The 20,776-nt window shown below is 42.2% G+C and overlaps 1 protein-coding gene and 1 long non-coding RNA gene across 7 annotated transcripts in view; both read left to right on the top strand.

The window, feature by feature from the left end:
- The window catches only part of Acvr1 (activin A receptor, type 1), a 120,391-nt gene extending 109,028 nt beyond the window's left edge, over positions 1–11,363 (top strand). For 5 of the 6 annotated variants that reach the window (NM_001110205.1, NM_007394.3, NM_001110204.1 and 2 more), the window contains 2 exons: positions 9,357–9,487; positions 10,128–11,363. In NM_001110205.1, coding sequence (NP_001103675.1) covers positions 9,357–9,487; positions 10,128–10,262 — 266 coding nt within the window. In that variant the 3' untranslated portion in view covers positions 10,263–11,363. The remainder of the gene's footprint in view (positions 1–9,356; positions 9,488–10,127) is intronic. The other variant, XM_006497622.4, reaches the window with a different exon arrangement.
- Positions 11,364–17,710: 6,347 nt separating this feature from the next.
- LOC108168760 overlaps positions 17,711–20,776 on the top strand; it is a 64,492-nt gene continuing 61,426 nt past the window's right edge. Inside the window, exon 1 of the long non-coding RNA XR_001783309.1 lies at positions 17,711–18,223. This is a non-coding gene — a long non-coding RNA (uncharacterized LOC108168760). The remainder of the gene's footprint in view (positions 18,224–20,776) is intronic.

Here is a 20,776-nt window from a genome sequence, read left to right as displayed (position 1 = left end):
AGAGGTTCTGGGGAGGCAGGAGAGATGACTCAGTGGTTGAAAGCACTCGCTGCTCCTCCCAAGAGGTCCTGAGCTCAATTCCCAGCAACCTCATGGTGGCTCACATCCATCTACAATGAGATCTGGTGCCCTCTTCTGGCCTGCAGGCATACATGCAGGCGGAACGCTGTACACATAACAAATAAATTAATAATAAAAGGAGAGATTCTAGGGCAGAAATGGAGTTAGAAATTTGATACGGCTTCAATAGCCGAAGTTGGTATGTCTTCATGTAAGGGTTCCCTGTGACTTCAGTGTGTCTGCTTTGAACACACCCTCTATGGGCATCATGGCAAGTGTTTCAGGCTAGTTGTCCATGAACTTGACAGTTCGTTTTTATGGAGCCTGGAACATCTTCTGGTGATTGTTTCTCAATCCACCGCCTTTCAATTGGTGCCACAGGGGCGCCTGAGACCAGTTTTCGACAGAGGGATTGCCTAGCAGGTTTATAAAGTTCTGAACTTTGCCTGAGATTGCACAGGGAGTTCATTTCCTCACCCCAGTCATTTGTGCTTGCCTGAGAGCTGAGGGGAAAATCTGACTCTGCTTGGATTATCCTGACGAGAGCATTTACAGGATCAGTGCCCACAGAAGCCATGCGATGGAGTCTCCTCCATGAAGAGGAAGCTGGTGTCCGTAGACCAGTGTGGGAGCTAGTTTCTAGATTTGGGGGTGCAGCCCAGAGCCAAGCTGGCTGTTAGACTGGAACATGTGCTGTGGGCTTTGTAAGAATGTGTCACAGATGTGCCCTGTGTTGGTGTCACAGGCGTCAACCCAAATGGCTTGAAAGATCAACTGTGATTAATAGTAGTCAGTTTGAAGTTAGAGTCATCTGCTTAAAATTCAGCCAAACAAATGTTAGTTTGCTTGCTTAGATCCTGTGATTAAGGTTATTTTTGGGAGAGGAAAAAAAAAAAAAAACAACCGTGGATGGGAGAGTGTTTTGGTTGTTTTTGTGATTTATTGGTCTCTTCTTTGCATCATGGCTTAGGCGTCTAGCTATTTCCTAAGATGCCGTGGGTTGGGCTCCTGTTCTATGATGTGGTTTAGAAGTTTGGTTTTTCTTTTTAAAGGGGAGATAAGGGTATCGTGTCTCTTATTTTAAAGTAAGTCTTACTTTCTGACAGTGACTAAGCTGATCTGTTCTCTTTCCCTGCTCCCTCATCTCCTATGAATACACACACACACACAACCACACACACACACACACACACACACACAAAATCACAACCACAGATTAGTTTGTCTAAGCTCAGATTTGAAACTAGTGAATGCTTCTTGAACACCTGTTTTATTTGAACTACTAATAGTCCCAGCCAGGAAATGTGAGAAGAATGAACAGTAGGAGAAATGGTCTCTTCCTATCGCACTCCTATATTAACATTTCCTGTTCCCTTCCCCATGACCACGCTGTTGAAACATAGTTACCATCTTTCTTCTATGTGACTCTTAACTCTCGTTTTAAATGATCATATGATTGTTAGACGTCCTGTGTCTCCCAGGTGAGGCCCATAGTAGACATTTTTGTGCACGAAACTTTTCACTTGGGGAGTTTAATTACTCATCTTAAAAGAAGACTTAATAGGTCAGAATATGGATGTTTTAATGGCTTGGCACACAGTGCCAAATTGCTTTCCATAAGGGTTGTCCTAATTTACAGTATTTCCTTCACCCCAGGGTGCAATGTACCTATTTCACTTTCTTACCACCTTTAGGAACTGTCATTAAAATAACATATCTTTTTTGAAATTATTGTGTGTAAAATGTACCTCATTTAAATATATGAACATCTCACATTAAGAAGGTTATTATAATTATATATCCTTTGAGTTTCTGAGTCTATTATAAAAATTGATGACCAGATAGTTCTCTTGGAGCAGTGTGATCCTCAAGTGAACTATGAGCATAAAAATATGTCATATTTTGTACATTTTTATTAGAATTTTACATTTATTTCCTACTGGTAATAAACCTCATGCTGTTTCTGTACAGGAAATGAGACTTCAGTTCATTTTCATGGTCAAGAATTTCTCAGTAGTATCATAGGGATTGACCGGCGCTGTTACTTTGACATCAAGAGTTTGGAATTTGTAGGACATGATGGAGTCTTTCCACGTTTTCTGTGTGAGTTTCTGTAATGAAGTAAAGGCAGGGGCTTGCCTAGGTTAGCAGTTAATTCAGCCCCAGAATTCTGAATTAGGGGTTGCTGAATTGGAGAATTTGATGTCTAGGTTTTGAGTATGCACAGTTGACTAGAGGCATCCTGGGAAGGCAGATGAGGCAATGCCAGCGAGCATCTGTGGTCTGTATATATATCTATAGCATCAGTAGGGGGGGGGGGAAGCTGTGTCTCTGTGGCATTTGCTGGCTTCATAGCTTCATGCTATGTGTATCTGTTCTCCGATGTCAGGGACCAGGGTTCTCACACATGGTACACAGAAGTCAATGTGGGTAGGTCTCCCAGAATTCTGTATCTCTGGTTCTAGGCCTTCTGAGGCAGGAGAATAAATAAACAAACAAACTAACAAATACTCCAAGCAAGCAAGCCAGCAAACAAACAAAAAACAGGCTCTCCTATACTATAGCACTATTATTTAGATTTGTTTCATCATTGAAAAAATATTGATAGTAGTACCAATTTCAAAAGGTCATAGTGGTTAAATGAGATCATGCCAATAAAGCAACTATTTTTTGCCTGCTGTTTAAGGAGTACACTCACTACTGTTTTTTGGTTCCTTTTCAGTGGAAATAAATTTCCTTTTTTTAAAGATTTATTTATTTATTTTATGTATATGAGTACACTGTAGTAGTACAGATGGTTGTGAGCCTTTATATAGTTGTTAGGAATTGAATTTTTGGACCGATGCTCAATCCAGTCGACCCGGCTCACTCTGGTCAGCCCCTCCCGCCCGCTTGCTCCAATCAACCCCACTCTGTTTAGCCCAAAGATTTATTTCTTCTTATACTTAAGTACACTGTTGCTGTTGTCAGACGCACTACAAAAGGGCATCAGATCTCATTATTGGTGGTTGTGAGCCACCATGTGGTTGCTGGGATTTGAACTCAGGACCTTTGGAAGAACAGTTAGTGCTCTTACCCGCTGAGCCATCTCGCCAGCCTGGAAGTAGGCTTCCAAGAACTTCCAGATCTTTGACCCTTCCCACCTCTCACTGTCTACCTCTTCCCCCATGCCCCATGTTACATGTATTTCCCCATTTCCCTGCCTATAGGAAGGCTCTGAAGGAGCACTCTCATTTCCCCCACTTTAACAAGTTTGTGATAAAAATCCATGTTCCAATGTGCCAAAAACCTATTGTATTGCAGGGGGAAAAATCATCCTTGCTGGCCAAGCTGCATCTCTCCCGGGGTGGGGAGTAGGAAACATGTGGTAGAGTAAACGTATGTTTGGCACACGTAGTTTGGGAAACCTCTCCTAATGAATCCTTGAGTTTGCCAGGGAGCCGCATGTGTTCCTGTTCCTAAGCACAATGGCTCGTGTCCGGGCGCCATGACGACGCGGGTTGTCCAGCGTGCTTCAGGATGCTGCATTGTGGATCCACTCTGTCAGGGAGTTCTAAGGTCTGAACAGATGAATTGGCAATGGGAAAAGGTTCAGAGTCATTAAAGCAATTTGAAAGTTTTTCTTCAGTTGTTTATTTTAACCTTTAGGGAAGTGACTGGGGACTGGAATGTGGAGGCGAGGTTGGAGGAAGGGTTATTTTTGTTCCTGTGATCTCCTGGAATTGCATGTCCCTAATTTGGAGAGGATACCAAGCAGAGGAGGGCCGTCAGTTGGCCTCATGCTGAAATAACATGAAGTGACCCAAACGTTATGAGAAGCTGTTTCCTTGGTTTCCTTCTGACTTTCCTCTAGGACAGATATCCATGTCTTTAACTTTGCAACAGTTCCAGCCTTTAGGACATGGCCCCTCTTCTCAAGGGACCACCACAGTTCTGGGATGCTTCAACTCCCTTGTGCTTTGGTCTCTAGGTTTGGGGATAGGATATCCGACTCTTAACTGGGGAACAGCCATGAAGCTATCCTAGACTGCTTTCTCTCCCTCTGACAGTATAATATTTTAGCCTAGCCACACAGTACCTTATTATAAGCTGTTGGCTTTTGCTTCTTACCTTTGTGCGACTGGGTTTGGACTTTGATGCGTGTGGTCCCATATGCCCATGAGTGGTGGTAAAGGTCAGTGATGGGGTCATGACATAGCTCAGCCTTCCCTTCCCTAGCATGGCACAGAGCTGGGCTTCTTCTCCCTGCCTCTAGGACAGTTGGCTGTGGGTCTCTGATCCTCTGTCTCCATGCCTCAGACCCCAGTTCCTTAACCACCACTGCGAGATCCTCAGAGCTTTGCAATCCAGAACTTCTTCCTTGTTTATTTGGCAGCAAGAAGGGGTGACCTCCTTCTCGTACGACCAGCCATATCCATTTATGTCTTGGCCATCTTTTATGTGTGCCCTGATATTAAAGTATTTTGGCATTGTGCCATGAGACATGGTAGATTAGGTACCAGAAATACTGAATGTCCTTCTGTGGACCCCATCACACCAAGATTCATCCATGCAGACACTCCTTCATGATTTGTCTGCTTATCCAAATGCAACTTCTACCAATGTCATGTAATTTTTTTTCTTTTATATTCTTGGATCCTCTCTTCTCCCCTCCCCTCCCCTCCCCTCCCCTCCCCTCCCCTCCCCTCCCCTCTCTCTCCTCTCTCTCTCCCCCTTCCTTCCTTCCTTCCTTCCTTCCTTCCTTCCTTCCTTCCTTCCTTCCTTCCTTCCTTCTCTACCCTCCCTGTCCCTTTATCTCTTGTCTTTTCTTCTTCTCCTTCTCCTTCTTCTCCTTCTTCTTCTTCCCTCTTCTTCCCTCTTCTTCCCTCTTCCCTCTTCCCTCTTCCCTCTTCCCTCTTCCCTCTTCCCTCCTCCCTCCTCCTCCTCCTCCTCCTCCTCCTCCTCCTCCTCCTCCTCTTCTTCTTCTTCTTCTTCTTCTTCTTCTTCTTCTTCTTCTTCTTCTTCTTCTTCTTCTTCCCTCTTCTTCCCTCTTCTTCCCTCTTCCCTCTTCCCTCCTCTTCCTCCTCCTCTTCTCCTTCTCCTTCTCCTTCTCCTTCTCCTTCTCCTTCTCCTTCTCCTTCTCCTTCTCCTTCTCCTTCTCCTTCTCCTTCTCCTTCTCCTTCTCCTTCTTCTTCTTCTTCTTCTTCTTCTTCTTCTTCTTCTTCTTCTCTCTCTCTTCCCCACCCCCCCTTCCCTCCAACCCATGTTGATATCCCTGACTGACCCGGAACTGACTATGTGAACCAGAGGAACTCCATGTACCTTTGTGTGGGTGTGGTCTAAGGCCTCTGTGACAGAATCTCCAGGAAGCTCTCGTTTCTAGACACAACGATACTTAGTGCTTTCTAGAGTGTGTATTATGATGGGCATTGTTGGTGATTTGCACATGCACTTTGTGAAATACATTTTAAAGATTTGGAAAACGATGGCATGACTGCTGAGGGCCTTGCTCAGAGAGAGCCATGTAGCCTATTAGAGTTAAGGATGTTGGGAAAGATAGATTTGCCCCAAAGAACAGAAACTTTCCATTAGACATATGCACCCTCAGAGGTGGGATAACAAACACCAATTATATAAATTAATTCCACATGCCCAAAGCTGTGGGGGAAGACGTTATGAATACTGAGTCCCTTTGAGTCATCAGCGCCCTCCACGGAAAGGCCGGTGCTGGCTCTTCTTTCCCTGAGCACTGTTTAAGGTCCCCTCTCCTCTGAATCCCTTTTATCATTGGCTCCAATCATTATCATTGCTCTTATCACTGTATTTGTACCACTCATATGGCACTTGAAGTATTTTGTGCATCTGTCCTCATCATCTGTTTGCTTGTTTTGAGACAGCGTCTCACTATTGTAGCCCTTGCTAGCTATGCAAACCCAGCTGGCCTCAAAGTCTTGGACTGGTCTGCCTCTGCCTCCAGAGTGCTGGGATTAAAGACGCATATTCTTAGTTGCTCTCCTCAATTTTTGGTATCCTCTCCGCTGGCTCATGTGTTACCAATGATATCCAGTGCTATCTGTAGGACTTACAGTTAACTTTTGTGTGTGTGCGGGGGAGGATGGGGGTTTGGGGGGAGCAGCTTGGCCAGCCAGAGTCACATACAGGCAAAAGTTGAGGAGCAGTTGTAAGTCAACCACTCTCAGGGCATACCCTGAATGCATGGCCCACTCACAACCCTGGTCTTTCCCTCTCCTTTCTATTACATACACCAGTTTATCCCCACAGGGACTCCTCTCCTTTCTCCAGTGTGGGAGGCTCTTTGTCATTCTTCTCCTTGCTCTATCAACTCCTTCAACCTGGAAAACATCCTCTCCCAGGTCGTTTTTCCTTTCCTAGCCTCTGCTTTGCCTCACACATTGCTAATCTTTGCCCTTCTGCCGTGCTCTGAGTTCTGAAACTTATTGCCTCCACCATACCCAGTCTCTAGAAACTACTCAGGAAACCACATGCTTTCTCTTTTCTTGAGCTCTGTCCCACTGCCCCTGTCCCTAATATTAGTTGACAATTCTCTTTTCATCTGTCTTTCTCTTTATTTTGTGGTTCATCACCAACACCATATCATTTCGGTATTCCTCGTGTTGGACTCGATCTCTCTAATACAGAGATTAGGGCATCAAGTGACAGCTGAATCAATTTAGGAGTTAACTCGAAAACATAAGAGAATTCTCCATTCCGAATAAAAGTAAACAGAGGGGTGAAAAAGTGTTGAGGGAGTTGGGGAGACAGTTCAGTGCTTGCACAAGCATGTGGCTTCGATCCCAGGAAACGATGTAGAGAAGCTGATAATGATGGTACAAGTTTGTAATCCTGGTGGCTGGGTGGCAGAGACAGGAAGGTCTTTGGAGCTTGCTATTAAGCCAGCCTCCCCTACTGGGCAAGCTTCAGGTCAGTGAGAGACCCTGTCAAAAACAAAACAAAAACAAAAACAAAACAAAACAAAACAAAAGCAAGATATAGATGGAACCCAAATAATGTTACCTGTGTTGACTTGTAACTCAATACAAATGCCTGCCCCATACACATACATATGTACACAGATACATCAACAGACAAATGAACAACAGTTTTGAAGTACTTTTTTTTTACAATATTTATATATTATCTAAGGCAAAATGAGAGATACTTTGCTATCTTCTACTGCATGGTGATTTTCCTCAGCATTTAACAAGGTGTTCTACTCATAATAGATACAAAATACTTTGGGCCAATTTAAAAAAAAAAAAAAAAGATGTTTCTTTACCAACATGAGTTTTCACCGTTGCAGTTTAATCCCAGGGTATTCTTTTAATTAATTTTTTTTTTGAAGGGCTTAGCCAGAGTCAGATGGAAGCAGTGAACTGGAGCTGGTGGTTGAAGAAGAGAGGCAATGGCTTGGTTTTCCATGTCCAGTGAATTTAATGCTGCTTTGTTTGCAAACCTAGAGATTACTTTTTTTTTTAAACACATGGCATTAAGTAATAAGGTCAAAATAAAAGAAATAGAAACACAAGTGTGGGGGGGGGGAACTAGGTTTTGTATGGCAGTGTGAATTGTTGGATTTGCTATTTCTTGTACTTCTAAATAGCCACCTATGTTTGATTTGTGTGTGTGTCTGCGTGTGTAGGGGGTTAGAGAGAAATCTAACTTTGCATTACTGCTCATATGCACAGAACCTTTTTGGTGCTATGAACAAGTTACCACCAAATAGCTGGTGATTATGCTATATTTTAAAAGAATTAAGCCGGACTCTGAAGTCTATCCCCATGGAATAATGGAGAGATGGTGAATGGCACCTTGCTTTCTGTTTGCTGTGAATGGAAGCCGCCCAACAAAAGGCGGAAGTTCTTTTTTACCTTGATGTGCAATAGTGTTTGGGATGGTTTTTTACTGTAGTAAAATACTGTACTGTAGAATGAAGACATTTTTGTTTGAATGTGTCCAGGGATCCTTACAAGAGAAGTAGGTGAGATTCTGAGACAATGTAGCAGCTACCTTTTGTGAGCTTCAGAGCTATTGGTGTTTGCCCCCAAAAGGTTTTAATCAGGATCCACATCTCAGTTGCAAGTACACAACTGTCTATGTTGTTTAGAATTAACAAAGTGTCAACTAGAATTTTTAAGATACAATTTAGACGAACTTTCCATTTTAAACATAAATGGAGTTTTTGAGGTTTCGAAACTCTGTAGTATTTCTAGAACAGATGCCTCATCTCTGAGCTTCTGCATAAGTGGTTTGTATTTATGTGAAATTGGTGCGAATGTATTCTCACTAATCTCTGTGACAAATGAAAAGGGGATTGAGGCTTTTTTAAGGGGCTTGCAAGAATGGAAAAGTTTAATTATACCTTTTACTCACGGCCTCCTTCTGGCCTCTACAACAGCCTGCTGTGTACCTAGGAATAGAAGTAAGTTGCATGCCAGAGAGAAAAGGGCTGGCAGTCGAGTTAGTCACTGACCACAGTGTTGATGAGGGAAATCAAGTGGTCATTTCCCTGGTTTTCTGTATGGAAGAGGATGGGGCCACTTTACTAACTCCACATGGCTAAGTTTTAAATTGATTTGTGAAGTTCGCTGTTAATAGACAGGTACTGATAATAACTGCAGAAGCCATCAAACAGATGGTTGTGCCTGGTAGTTGAGGACTCCTGTATGTAGAGGGAGTGAATAAGGAAATGAGGATCTCAGATTATATTAACTGCAGGCCCTTCATGGGAGGAATTATTTTTAAAGCAAGGAGGTTTAGTTTTTTCACAAAATAATTTCATAACAGAAAGGTAATTTGGGTGATTATCTTGATTTATTTGCCTCTAGATGTTTGCAGGTAATTTAAAAAAAGAAAACATTTATTTATTTTATTTTTTGTATATGAGTATTTTACCTACATGTGTGTCCCTGATGCCTATGGAAGCCAGAAGAGGGAGTGGGATTCTCTGGTACTGAAGATAGAGACAGTTGTGAGCTCTTTATAGATGCTGTTGGAGTGGTTTGTTAGTATTTGTGACTGCACGAGAGGATTGTATGTCTTCTGATGTAGGGTACATTTCCTGCAAGGTATATATTTATTGCCTAGTTCTCAACTTATTTTAGGACCTGCCTGTATTTTCCAAAGCTGCCTTGACACGGGAGCAAGGTGATTGTATTTTCTCTTGTCATAGTCTAATCCCTGACAAACAGTAGGGAAACCCTGTGTGTGTGTGTGTGTGTGTGTGTGTGTGCGCGCGCGCACACACATACACACCCGTGCACTCCTACTAATCCACATAATTCTCATCTTGTACACAGGTATAGTGGAAGATTACAAGCCACCATTCTATGATGTGGTTCCCAATGACCCAAGTTTTGAAGATATGAGGAAAGTTGTCTGTGTGGATCAACAGAGGCCAAACATACCTAACAGATGGTTCTCAGACCCGGTAAGAACACCAGGCTGTTACCTTTAGAGTTCACGCCAGCATTTGTTAGCTTCCTCTCAAGTTCTTCCCAGCTCTTAGCATCTGTATGATATGGACTGTACATCTATTTTTCTCCTTCACAGTTTTAAATAGGGTCCTAGAGCCCAGCTGCATAGGTTTGGGAAGCGGCGTAATTCTTGAAGAAGCACAATCTGGTAGGTGTTGCTAATGTGTGACAGTATTCACATGAGTGTCCATGTGTGACTGTGTTGGGTATGGGATGGCTCATTGCCCTAAAGCTGCAGCTGCATGTATAAGCCAAGAGACTTGGCGTGACAGTGGTTAATTCTTGACTATCACTGCTTCGCCAGGATTCTAAAAGCAGGCTACTCACTGCTCATAAGTAGTAGCATACCCAAGATCCCTAGAAGTGATGCAGTTTACAAATTCACTCATGTCTCTGTGAATAACACTCTTGACACTGGTCTCACATGGACACTTCCTGTGAATACTGTCACTCATTAGCAACACCTACCAGACTGTGCTTCTCCAAGAATCATGCCACTTTTCAAACCTATGTGATTGGTCCCTCAGCCCCTACATAAAACGGTGAAGGAGAAAAACTAGGCCAGTTTGTGTGATCTTTCTTTCCTCTCCACAGACATTAACTTCTCTGGCGAAGCTGATGAAAGAGTGCTGGTATCAGAACCCATCCGCAAGACTCACAGCTCTACGTATCAAAAAGACTTTGACCAAAATCGATAATTCCCTAGACAAATTAAAAACTGACTGTTGACCTTGTCACCGGTGTCAAGAAGGAGAGTCAATGCTGTCCTTGTCCAGCTGGGACCTAATGCTGGCCTGACTGGTTGTCAGAACAGAATCCATCTGACCCCCTTCCCGAAGTGGCTGCTTTGACGGAAGCAGATGTCTCTTCCCAGCCATGTTCCAGGGGGAGACACCAAAACCACCCTAACCTCGCTCAAAAACTGTGACTCGAGCCCTCGATGAACTGTTCACACCACAAAGACTTAACGGTGGGCAGGTCTGGTGGCAAGGGGGAGGGAAGTGGAGGAACCCGGAAAGATCCTGCAGGCGATCTGGGCATTAAGACAGTGGCTCTCTGCGTATCTTTCGCGGGTCTCCTAGACACTCCCCACGGGAAGCTCAAGGAGGCGGTGAATTCGTAATCAGCAATATCGGCTGCATCTACTCTTCGTTGCACTAGGAATTCTGTGCATTCCTTACTTGCACTGTGGCCCTTAATCTTAAAGACCCAACTTGCCAAAACATTGGCTGCGTACTCCACTGGCCTGTCTCTGGATAATAGGAATTCAATCTGGCAACACAAAAATGTACCGTTGGACTCTGCTGCATTTTACACACGTGCTGATGTTTACAAGGATGCGAACATTAGGAATTGTTTAGACACAACTTTGCAAATTATTTATTACTGGTGCACTTAGCGGTTTGTTTGAAACCGCCTCGTGCATATGTTAAAGCTTATTTTTATGTGGTCTTATGATTTTATTACCGAAATGTTTTTAACACCCAACTCTGAAACGGACATTTTCTTTTATTATCAGTTAAATTCACATTTAAGTGCTTCACATTTTTTTTTTTAAATGTGTGTAGACTGTAACTTTCTTTTCAGTTCGTATGCAGAACATATTTAGCCATTACCCATGCAACACCACCCGATATATTACTGATTTAGAAGCAAAGATTTCAGTAGAATTTTAGTCCCAAACGCTGTGGGGGGAAATGCATCTTCTTCGGAATTATCCATTACGTGCATTTAAACTCTGCCAGAAAAAAAAATAACTATTTTGTTTTAATCTACTTTTTGTATTTAGTAGTTATTTGTATAAATTAAATAAACTGTTTTCAAGTCAAATGATGATTTTCCTTCTTTCTTTCTTTTTTAATGTATAAAAAAGATCTTTCCCATCTAGGGCACTTTCATTTGGGAGTAGTAGAGACACAAGACTAACTTGAGAATTGAGTTTGCTTTTCAAGGGGGGTGGGACCCATGGGGCTTGCTCACTGCTTGAACCTGACATTAGTTCCCTAGCCCCCATTGTTTATGCTGGGATTCTTTTCCTCAGGCTCCCTCACTTTCCAGTGTATATACAGGCTTCTCTGCTTGTTTCTCCCACCAGAGGCTGGGGAAGGAGGGAGGCTATACTGTAGTGTAGCGTCCCAGAGAGTGCAGAGCCTTGGGAGTCTGCCCTCCACTTCTTTCTGTCTATAGCAACATGAAGAAGGTAGGATTTAGAGTAACCAATAAAAAAAGAGAGGAGGGGATCTAGAAGGTTCCTCTGTAGGTGGTTAGTAACTTCGTCAGCATACATTTACCTGACATAGAGTAGAATCACATCCAACTTCAGTTGGAAAGGGGACAATTTAAGTTACACGCACTGCATAAGATTTACTCTCTTAATAAATGTAACCCGTGTACCTCAGAGGCACTAAGCTCATCTACAGTTACATAGTCGTTTTCGCAGTCCATCCACAGAACCTGTCCCATCTCATAAAACCGAGCTCTCTATGGATTCAATGCCAACTTCCTCCTTCTCCCCTACACACTCTCTCTGATGTCATCCTTTGGCTTTCTCTATGAGTCTGACTGCTTCAAGTTCTTCATGGAAGAGCGATCATATAGCATTTGCTCTTTAGTGAAAACTAACTCACTTAGCCCAGTGAACTCAAGTTTCACCCACATTGTAGCATACATCTGAACTTTCTTTTTTCAGGCTGAATGACATTCCATGTGTGTTTATACACCTTGCTTATCTGTGATGGGCCCTCCCAATTTTTGGCTGTCGAATGGCTAAAAAAATGCTATCGTGAATATCAGTAGACATGCATTTTAGAGTTTTTGCTTTCAATTCTTTTGCTTGTATACTCAGAAGTTAAGCAGAATCACTTATTTTTTATTAAGATTTTTGACTACTTTACGAAGTAGGCAGTTTGACAAATCTTAATAAATGTTTATGGATTGTTGGCATCCATGGAAACAGAACCCCACTGAGCAGCAGAACATTGTTAGCACCAGGAAGGCTTCCTCCTGTTCACATCTTGCTCCTCAGCCACAGTGCTGCTCTCCTGACCATTAACAACATATCTATATTCCCCTGTTAAAAACACATTACAAGTAGAACAATACTGCACATGCGTGGGAAGAAGTAGGGGCACTGGATGAGGAGTCTGGCAAATAGATGCTACCAACCTATTAACAGGGCCGCTGCTGTGTTCTTCAATGTCTTCCCAGTTCTTGGGATTTTCTTTTTTCTTTTGGTCATTCTGATGGGTGTTGTACATATATTTCAGGAGAATAAAGAGACAGAGAGGATGAGTGAATGATGGTTTAAATGGCTTTTGTCATTCTCCTGGAACAGAAAAGGTCTCAGTTTGCACCTGCTAAGTGAGAGCTATGGATGGGTATCACTTATATTGTAGTCTTGACTTGGACGATCCACAGTGATGTCATCTGGCACCCACCCACAGAGCCTGGTTGCTTTTGACTTAGTTTGGTTGACCAGTATGCTATATGTTAGTCCTAGAATGCCTTTATTTGGAAACAATTTTGACCCCATTTGATTAATATCTTAGTAATTTTGAATTTTCTTTTAAAAACATGTTTTAAAAATTTATCAATCATCCATCTATCTATCTATCTATCTATCTATCTATCTATCTATCTATCTATCTATCTATCTATCTATCTATCTCCATGTATCTATCTGTTGTGGAAGGGCCTGATACTGTTTATATTTTTGATGTTAATTCTACTCTCCTGGGATGGGTTGCAGATGAGGAGTAAGTCATGTACTCAGGTGACTTCTTGTAAACCATCCCCTAATGAATAAAGGAGCCAATCACTGGGTGAGTAGGAGGGACTTCCGGTTGGATGGGGAAAAAAGGAAGCGGGAGAGATAGAGGGTCATTTTGGACTGGGGGGGTGCGGAGAGGGGGACAAGATGTAATACTACTAGTGTCTTCTGGTTTCAATGGCAGATCTGTCAGGATTTGCCCCTGGAGGATTTAGATTTAATAAGGCTTAACAGGATTAAGATTTTAGTTGTTGCGCCCAAGGATTGAGTTACCGTTGTTTCTGAACTAAGTTTGTATGGCGTTTTCCTTCACAAGGTGGCTCGTCTGGGCTCAAGAGAGAAAGGTACAACAGCAAAGTGTGGGTTTGCCTGATGTGCACCACAAAGACCGTGGAGGATTTGAAGCATGGGGCTGGCATGGTATCGACTCGACAGTGGGAACTTAGTGAGCTGGGTGGAGACATTGTGGAGCTCTGAGTCGGAGAGTCCCCATGAGATAAGAACTAGCCATCGAGACTCCCAGGGCTGAGAGTAGCAGGGTGTAGTGTGAGTGTCATTCGTCTTAATATCCTCTCTCTCTTCCCCCCTCATTTATGTATTATCTATCTATCTATCTATCTATCTATCTATCTATCTATCTATCTATCTATCATCTATCAATCGTCTGTTTTTGGGTGTGCATGTGCCATAGTGCCTGCATGGAAGTCAGAGGACAATTTGTGGGAATCACTTCTCTCCCTCTGTCACGTGGGTCCCAGAGATGAAATGACAGCCATCAGTTTTAGGCAAGCATCTTTACTTTCTGTGGTTATGTCACTGGCCCCTGATTTTGAATTTAACCTCAAGACTTAAAAAAAAAAAAGTTTTTTTTTTTTTTTTCAGAAATGTGTATTGGTGTTGTATCTGCGTGTATTTCTACACCACATGTGTACAGTGACCATGGAGGCAAGAAGAGGGTGTCAGAGTCCCTGTGAGTGGAGTTTCAAAGAGTTGTAAGTCACCATGTGGATACAGGGATTTAAGTCCAGTCATGCGGAGGAGGAGCCAGTCCTCTTAGCCACCTCTCCAGCCTCTGTGAGTTCTATTCTGGTACTGAATCATTGCACGAGGTGAGAAGAAACCCAGCAGCCTTCTGGGAAAGCCTGTCAGTGTGGATTCACCTCAGCAGGAAGCTGAGGTCTTAAGAGGCCTCTTGCTCAACCAGGACTGAATGCTTAATCGTAAACTCAGAGATAACCCTCTGGTCAGAAATCATTGACATTGGGCCACAATCCCTAGCTGCAGAGCTCGGTGGTGAGGATACATTTGTTTTCTTCAGTGCTTGAAAACAGGCCCTGCGGTTGTTATATCAAGAAGATGTGTATTTTTAAAAAAAAAAAAAAATTGTACATTGTGTTGTAAGAGTGGTCATGTGCCACCATGTGAGTCTGAGAACAACCTGCATGTCTTTCCATGAGTCCTGGGTATCCACTCAGACTCAGATCGTTAGACTTGGTAGGCAAACACCACTACCTGCTGAGAGCCATCATCTCGCCAGCCCTGGGAAGATGTTTTATTTCACAAGGTTTGTAAAAAACACTCAGGTGGCTTGCTGGCATGTTGTCTCCCATGGGCATTGAACCTGATTAGAAGATACTGATGTCTGTCCCTTTTCTACGACTCTTTTCTATGTGTCTCCCTGCTTAGCTGTGGCATGAGAGGCAATTTGAGGAAGCTTGTAAGGCAGAAGAAATTCAGGACTTCTACTAGTCTGAGTCCTGTTCAGCCAGCAGCCCCCAACACCGCTTCATGGTAGCAGTCCTTTTCAAAAAGCCATGGTTTCTTGGTCCAGTCTGTGGTTGTTTTAGTATTTGAAGAAGCAGCCTTTCTGTATTCCTTATTCTATAGATATACTACCAGGAAGCCAGGGGCTTCTCCTCAGAAGGCCCAACATCTGCAGGGGACCCTCAGATCAGTTCCTTCTTTGATGCTTTTCTTTAAGCTTTGACACTTGATAGCACCCCACCCTCCTATCTTTGTTCATTGCCTCCTCAGGGTGTTTCCTACATGGGGACTTTAATGCATTTTTGGCCTTTTCTCCATGACTTGCTCCCTGACCCCGCTTAACCATTCGCCGAATATGCTGAAATAGAACCTGTAGTCCCGGATCTCCATTGGACCGAGCGCATCTTTGCCCAGCCACTTTATGAGGCAATGGCACAGGTTTTATGGCCCCGATTTGCAGTTTAGAAAACTGAGGCAGTACTCTGATTATTCACTGAATTAGAAGCAGAATTAAGTTTAGATTCTTAAGCTTTTAAATCAGAGCAGTCTCAGTTACCTGAGACTCCATCTCTGCTCCCACTCTTGGCTCCCAGCTTATATTCTTCCTTTAGGGGAAGGACCAAACTAAGAATGAGTCACCTGTGTGGTTTTATCTCTTCATGTGTTTATATTCCATAGAGAGATCAAATGAGCATTTTGGGGTGTATTTTTTTTTTTTAATTTCTAGAATGTTAGCAACTGTACTGTGGGACTGGTCTTCCCTTTTCCTCTTACCTCTTTGTCTCATGTATACATATGTATATGTATGTATATATATATATATATATATATATATATATACACACACACACACACATGTATATATATATGTGTGTGTATGTATGCATATATAGATACACACACACACACACACACACACACACATATATTCTTCATAAATTGGAGACACTGAAGGACTCCTAATCACCATGAGTTTGTATCATACTGACCACTTTGGCCTTAATTCCACCCCCACCCTAACACTGAAAGCTTCCCACCTCATATTCTGCCCCTGTCAAGAATCCTAGGCACAGTATTCCAAAACCTAAGTAATTCACATTTTCACATATGAGGACATGAATTCATAGTCTCCTTTTTTTTTTCTTTTTCTTTTCTTTTTTCTTTTTTTTTTTTTTTTTTGAGGTTTTTGAAGCAGGGTCTCATAGCCTGAAGCCCATTCAATTGTGGGGCCTGGCTGGCTGTAAGTTCTAGGTACCTGCCTGACTATGTCCCTGCTCCATCCAGCTCTGGGGTTATAGATACATGCCAGCTTTTATGCACACCACTGCTGGGGATCCAACCCAGGTCCTTCTGCTTACATGACAAGCACTCTACCCACGGAGTCATTTCCCTAGATACCTCTATGCAGTGAGAGACTTTGGAATGTTAGAGACAAGGCCGTTTTTGTTTTGTTCTGGCTTGGGAGGCCAGGTCAGTCTGTTAGTTACCAACTGACTTGGTGGGTGGCTGATAATTACTTTTCTCAATTTATAATGTTAATACTTTTTAAGTTATTGTCTTTAAAAACAACAACAACAGGGAAGCAACCTCTACAGTTACAATAAAAAGCCGCAGTCCCTTGGTATCTCTCTGTTCCATCACTTCCTCCTCTCTAATGGCAACCCCTATTACTTTTTAAAGGTCATTCATTGCCTTTGTTTTGAAATAGCATAATGGTCTTTCTACTTCTTGATTTTGTTTTTAGTCTCAGCCATTATTATCCAGCTCTACTGAAGAGGTTGTAGCTTTTCTCAGCTCCTTCTCCCCCTCGCCTTGCCTGTGTTTTTATCTCTTTCCTCCCTGGATCCATTCATTGACTTGAGTGCCTAGTATGTGCCCAGTGGGTTTGCCTTGCAGAGGTGTGTATGTTAGAAACCCATAAACTAGCAGACAGAAACAGCTTTTCATACCTAGAGTATTTGAGATTATAATTTTGTGTTAAGTCATTGCCAATTGCTTGATTTTGTTACAGTAATGTTCCCCACCCATGATTCCATTTCTCTTACTCTACAATATTTGCTTTCCCTAAAGTAAATGGGGTGTGTGTGTGCACACCTGCATGTGTGTGTGAGCACTTGCATGCATGCACATATGTGTGCACCTGAACCCCCAGAGTTCGAACTTAGGACCCCACCCATGTTACTTAAGCACTCTGCTGCTAAGCTACATCCCCAGGTCTGGATGGGTTTCTTCCCTTCCTCATTTATGAGTGATAGTGTACTATCACTCGTTCTTTTAAATTCATCCACTCAAGTCAACCTTCGTCTTCTCCTGCAGGAATTGTCCTGCAGCCTGCTGTTGAGCTCCAGGCTGCTCTGGTTGCAGTGTCCACCTGTTACTCCTCTGTTCCAGACAGCTCCCTTCTTAATTCCCCTGGCCCTTTCCTGTATAGGAGCCATGGTTGCCAGTATCTTATCTATCTATCTATCTATCTATCTATCTATCTATCTATCTATCTATCTATCTATCTACCTACCTACCTACCTACCTATTATCTTTCTATATATCTATCTTCCTACTTATCATCTACCTACCTATCTACCATCTATGTATCTATGTATCTACCTATGTATATGTGTATGTATATATGTATGTATGAATCTATCTATCTATCTATCTATCTATCTATCTATCTATCTATCTATCTATCTATCTATCTATAGCTAACATGTATCTATGCATGATTTTCTGCAAAAGAATATGTGGGGAGTGAAGTCTCTTAAACATTTGATATCTAGAAATCTCTTTGTTTTACACTCATATCCAATTAAGGGTTCAGGACTGTAGCATTCCAGGTTGGACATTTAGAATTTGGGGGTGGTGATATGCTGTATCATCTCACCTTATAGCTTTCTCAGCTGATTTTTAAAAGATTTTTCTCCTTGTCTCTGTGTTTCTTTCTATTTTGTGTTCTTATTATTTAGATGTTGAACCTTCTTAGCTGATCTTCCGACTTACAAAAATGTTTTTCCTCCTCTTTTCCAGATCTGTGACTGCAATATGACATTAAGAACAGTGAGTCCATGAACAGATGCCCTGGTGATGAGCCCAGGCCTACAACTTTGCAGCTGTTTAATTTAGGACAAGTCACTTCCTTCGGATCTAGTTTCTTCTTCTAGTAAGTGGGCATGATTTGCTATGGTGATTAAATGAGCCAGTACTTACTGTTTCCTCAGCTGGCCTTTCCAATGTTCATACTGCACTTTTCTATTTCTTGGCAATAGATTGTGCATTCAGAAAGTGACAGTTCCTTAAAAGTCAATTCAAGCTTAAAAACTTTGACTATACTTTATCAAGTAGCCCTGGTTGGGGTAGTCAAGATAATTGTAAAGTTGCTAACCTCGAGATATCCACGAGTCTTCCTGGGCTTCTGGTTTCTTTCCTTTCTGTCTGCTCTGGTGTGACTCTTGGAGGAAAGAGGCTCATCTGGGGAATCCCCAGTTATCCTGAGGAAGCTGGGTGGTAGGCTGTAAACTTCTGGGAGTCGTTTTATAAGTGAGCAGGGGATCTCTTTCTACTGCAGTACTCCATATTTTTACCTGGCACCCTTCCCGTTTTGCCTTCCACATTTGTTTTAGTGTGGATATTTGGGATAATTAATTTCTTAGCTTTTGCAAATCTGGGAAAGTCTTTGCTTCTTTGAGCTTAGACTTCTGAGTTACCAACTTCAAGTACAGTTAAGAACTCCTTGTGTTATTTTCTTGTTTGTGTTTTTTCCCCCATGAAGGATTGCTGTCCTCTTACCTTTCTTGTGCTGTGTGTGATGAGTCTTTTCAGTGACTATTTCTTTCCTCTGGACACTCCAGTTGTTCATGCATTACTTAGGCTGCTGAAGTCCCACAGATCATCGGTGGATACCGCATTTCTTTTCTTTCACGTTTTATTTTGGGTGGTTTCTATTCTGGGGTCTTCAAATTCATCAGTCTTTCCTACAATGCTCTATGCATCATTCATTCTCCTCAAACCATTTTTCATCTCTTATGTTGAAATTTTTAATCTCTGTAAGCTCATCATAAGCATTAAAAAATATCATTATTTCTTTAATTCCATGGTTGCCAATATTGAATATAGTTAAGATACGGTAAGGATAATTGCTTTAATGTCCTTGTCTGCCAATCTTTACATCTATGTCAGTCACAGGTTCACTTAGGTTAATTTTTCTTCTTCTAATTGTAGGTTATAGTTTCTGGATTCCCTATAAACCTGTTTGTTTGTTTGTTTGTTTGTTTTTTAGATTCTAGACATTATAAAATTTGTATTACTGGATATCAGATATTTTGGTGTTTCTGTAAATATCTTTAAATGTTGTTACCGAATAGTCACTTGGAAATAGTTTATTTCTTGTGGGTTTTGATCTTCATAGTGTTAGGTAGTGCTGGAACAGGCCCAGTCTAGACCTGGGTTTTCCTCATCACTGGGTAAGAATTCAGAGTACTTTACCCAACAAGTATGACTTATGCATTTTGCCAACTTCTTTGGGGACAACAGGCATTATCCTTGGCCCCGTGTAAAGACCAAAACTGTGGCCTTTCTTTCTCTCCCTCTTCTTTCTTTCTTTCTTTCTTTCTTTCTTTCTTTCTTTCTTTCTTTCTTTCTTTCTTTCTTTCTTCCTCCCTTCCTTCCTTCCTTCCTTCCTTCCTTCCTTTCTTTCTTTCTTTCTTTCTTTCTTTCTTTCTTTCTTTCTTTCTTTCTTTCTTTCTTCTCTCTCTCTCCCCCTCCTTCCTTTTCCTTTCCTTTTCCTTTTCCTTTTCCTTTCCCCTTTCCTTTCCTTTCCTTTCCTTTCCTTTCCTTTCCTTTCCTTTCCTTTCCTTTCCTTTCCTTTCCTTTCCTTTCCTTTCCCCTCTCTCTCTCTTCTCTCTCTCTCTTTCTCTCTCTCTCCCCTCCCTTCCTTCCATCCTTCCTTCCTTCCTTCCTTCCTTCCTTCCTTCCTCCCTCCCTCCCTCCCTCCCTCCCTCCCTCCCTTCCTTCCTTCCTTCCTTCCTTCCTTCCTTCCTTCCTTCCTTCCTTCCAAACAGTGGTTCTTAAATTGTGGTCCTTACATCAGTGACACAAATATGAACTGAGCACTAGCTACATATGGAGTTTACTAGTATATCAGATCTATAGAATTAGACGCTAGGTGGGGAAATACAATAAAGAGTCAATAAGCTAAATATGTTTTTTTAACAAGCTCCCAAAGTAAATCTGATAAGTGCTAATTTCTGAAAACCCAATACCCACAGATGGAGAATATGGGAGAAAAAGCCTAAGGAAACATTTCAAGAGTCTTTGAACCCTCCAAATCAGGCACCTGTTAAACTCACTGATGTAGCTTAACCTAATTCAACTAAGATGAGTGACTTAAGATGAAGGCCATACACAGAGAGAGTTCTACTTTTCCTCTGGAACACTTTGTGGTTAGGGAAGCTCACTATGAATCTGCTCTTCTCTTATAGTGGTGAAAGTTTGGGAGTTCAGACCAAGCTGAAAGCTGGCATTAACTAATCTTAATGTGTATGAGACCATGTCTCCAGCTTTTGGGATTTCTTGGTCCCTGATGCCATGTCTGGTAAACAAGCTGTTGGCTCCAGAGGGTGAACTTGGCAAGATCCAAAAAGGGGAAAGGAGCTTTGTGCCGTAGGGCAGCGTGCTTCAGAGAAGAATTGCAACAGCATTGAGAAAATGCATTTAT

This window comes from Mus musculus, chromosome 2 (assembly GCF_000001635.26).
Source record: "Mus musculus strain C57BL/6J chromosome 2, GRCm38.p6 C57BL/6J".
Lineage (NCBI taxonomy): Eukaryota > Metazoa > Chordata > Mammalia > Rodentia > Muridae > Mus > Mus musculus.
The sequence above is the reverse complement of the archived record's forward strand: the minus strand, read 5'-3'. Positions and strand labels throughout refer to the sequence as shown.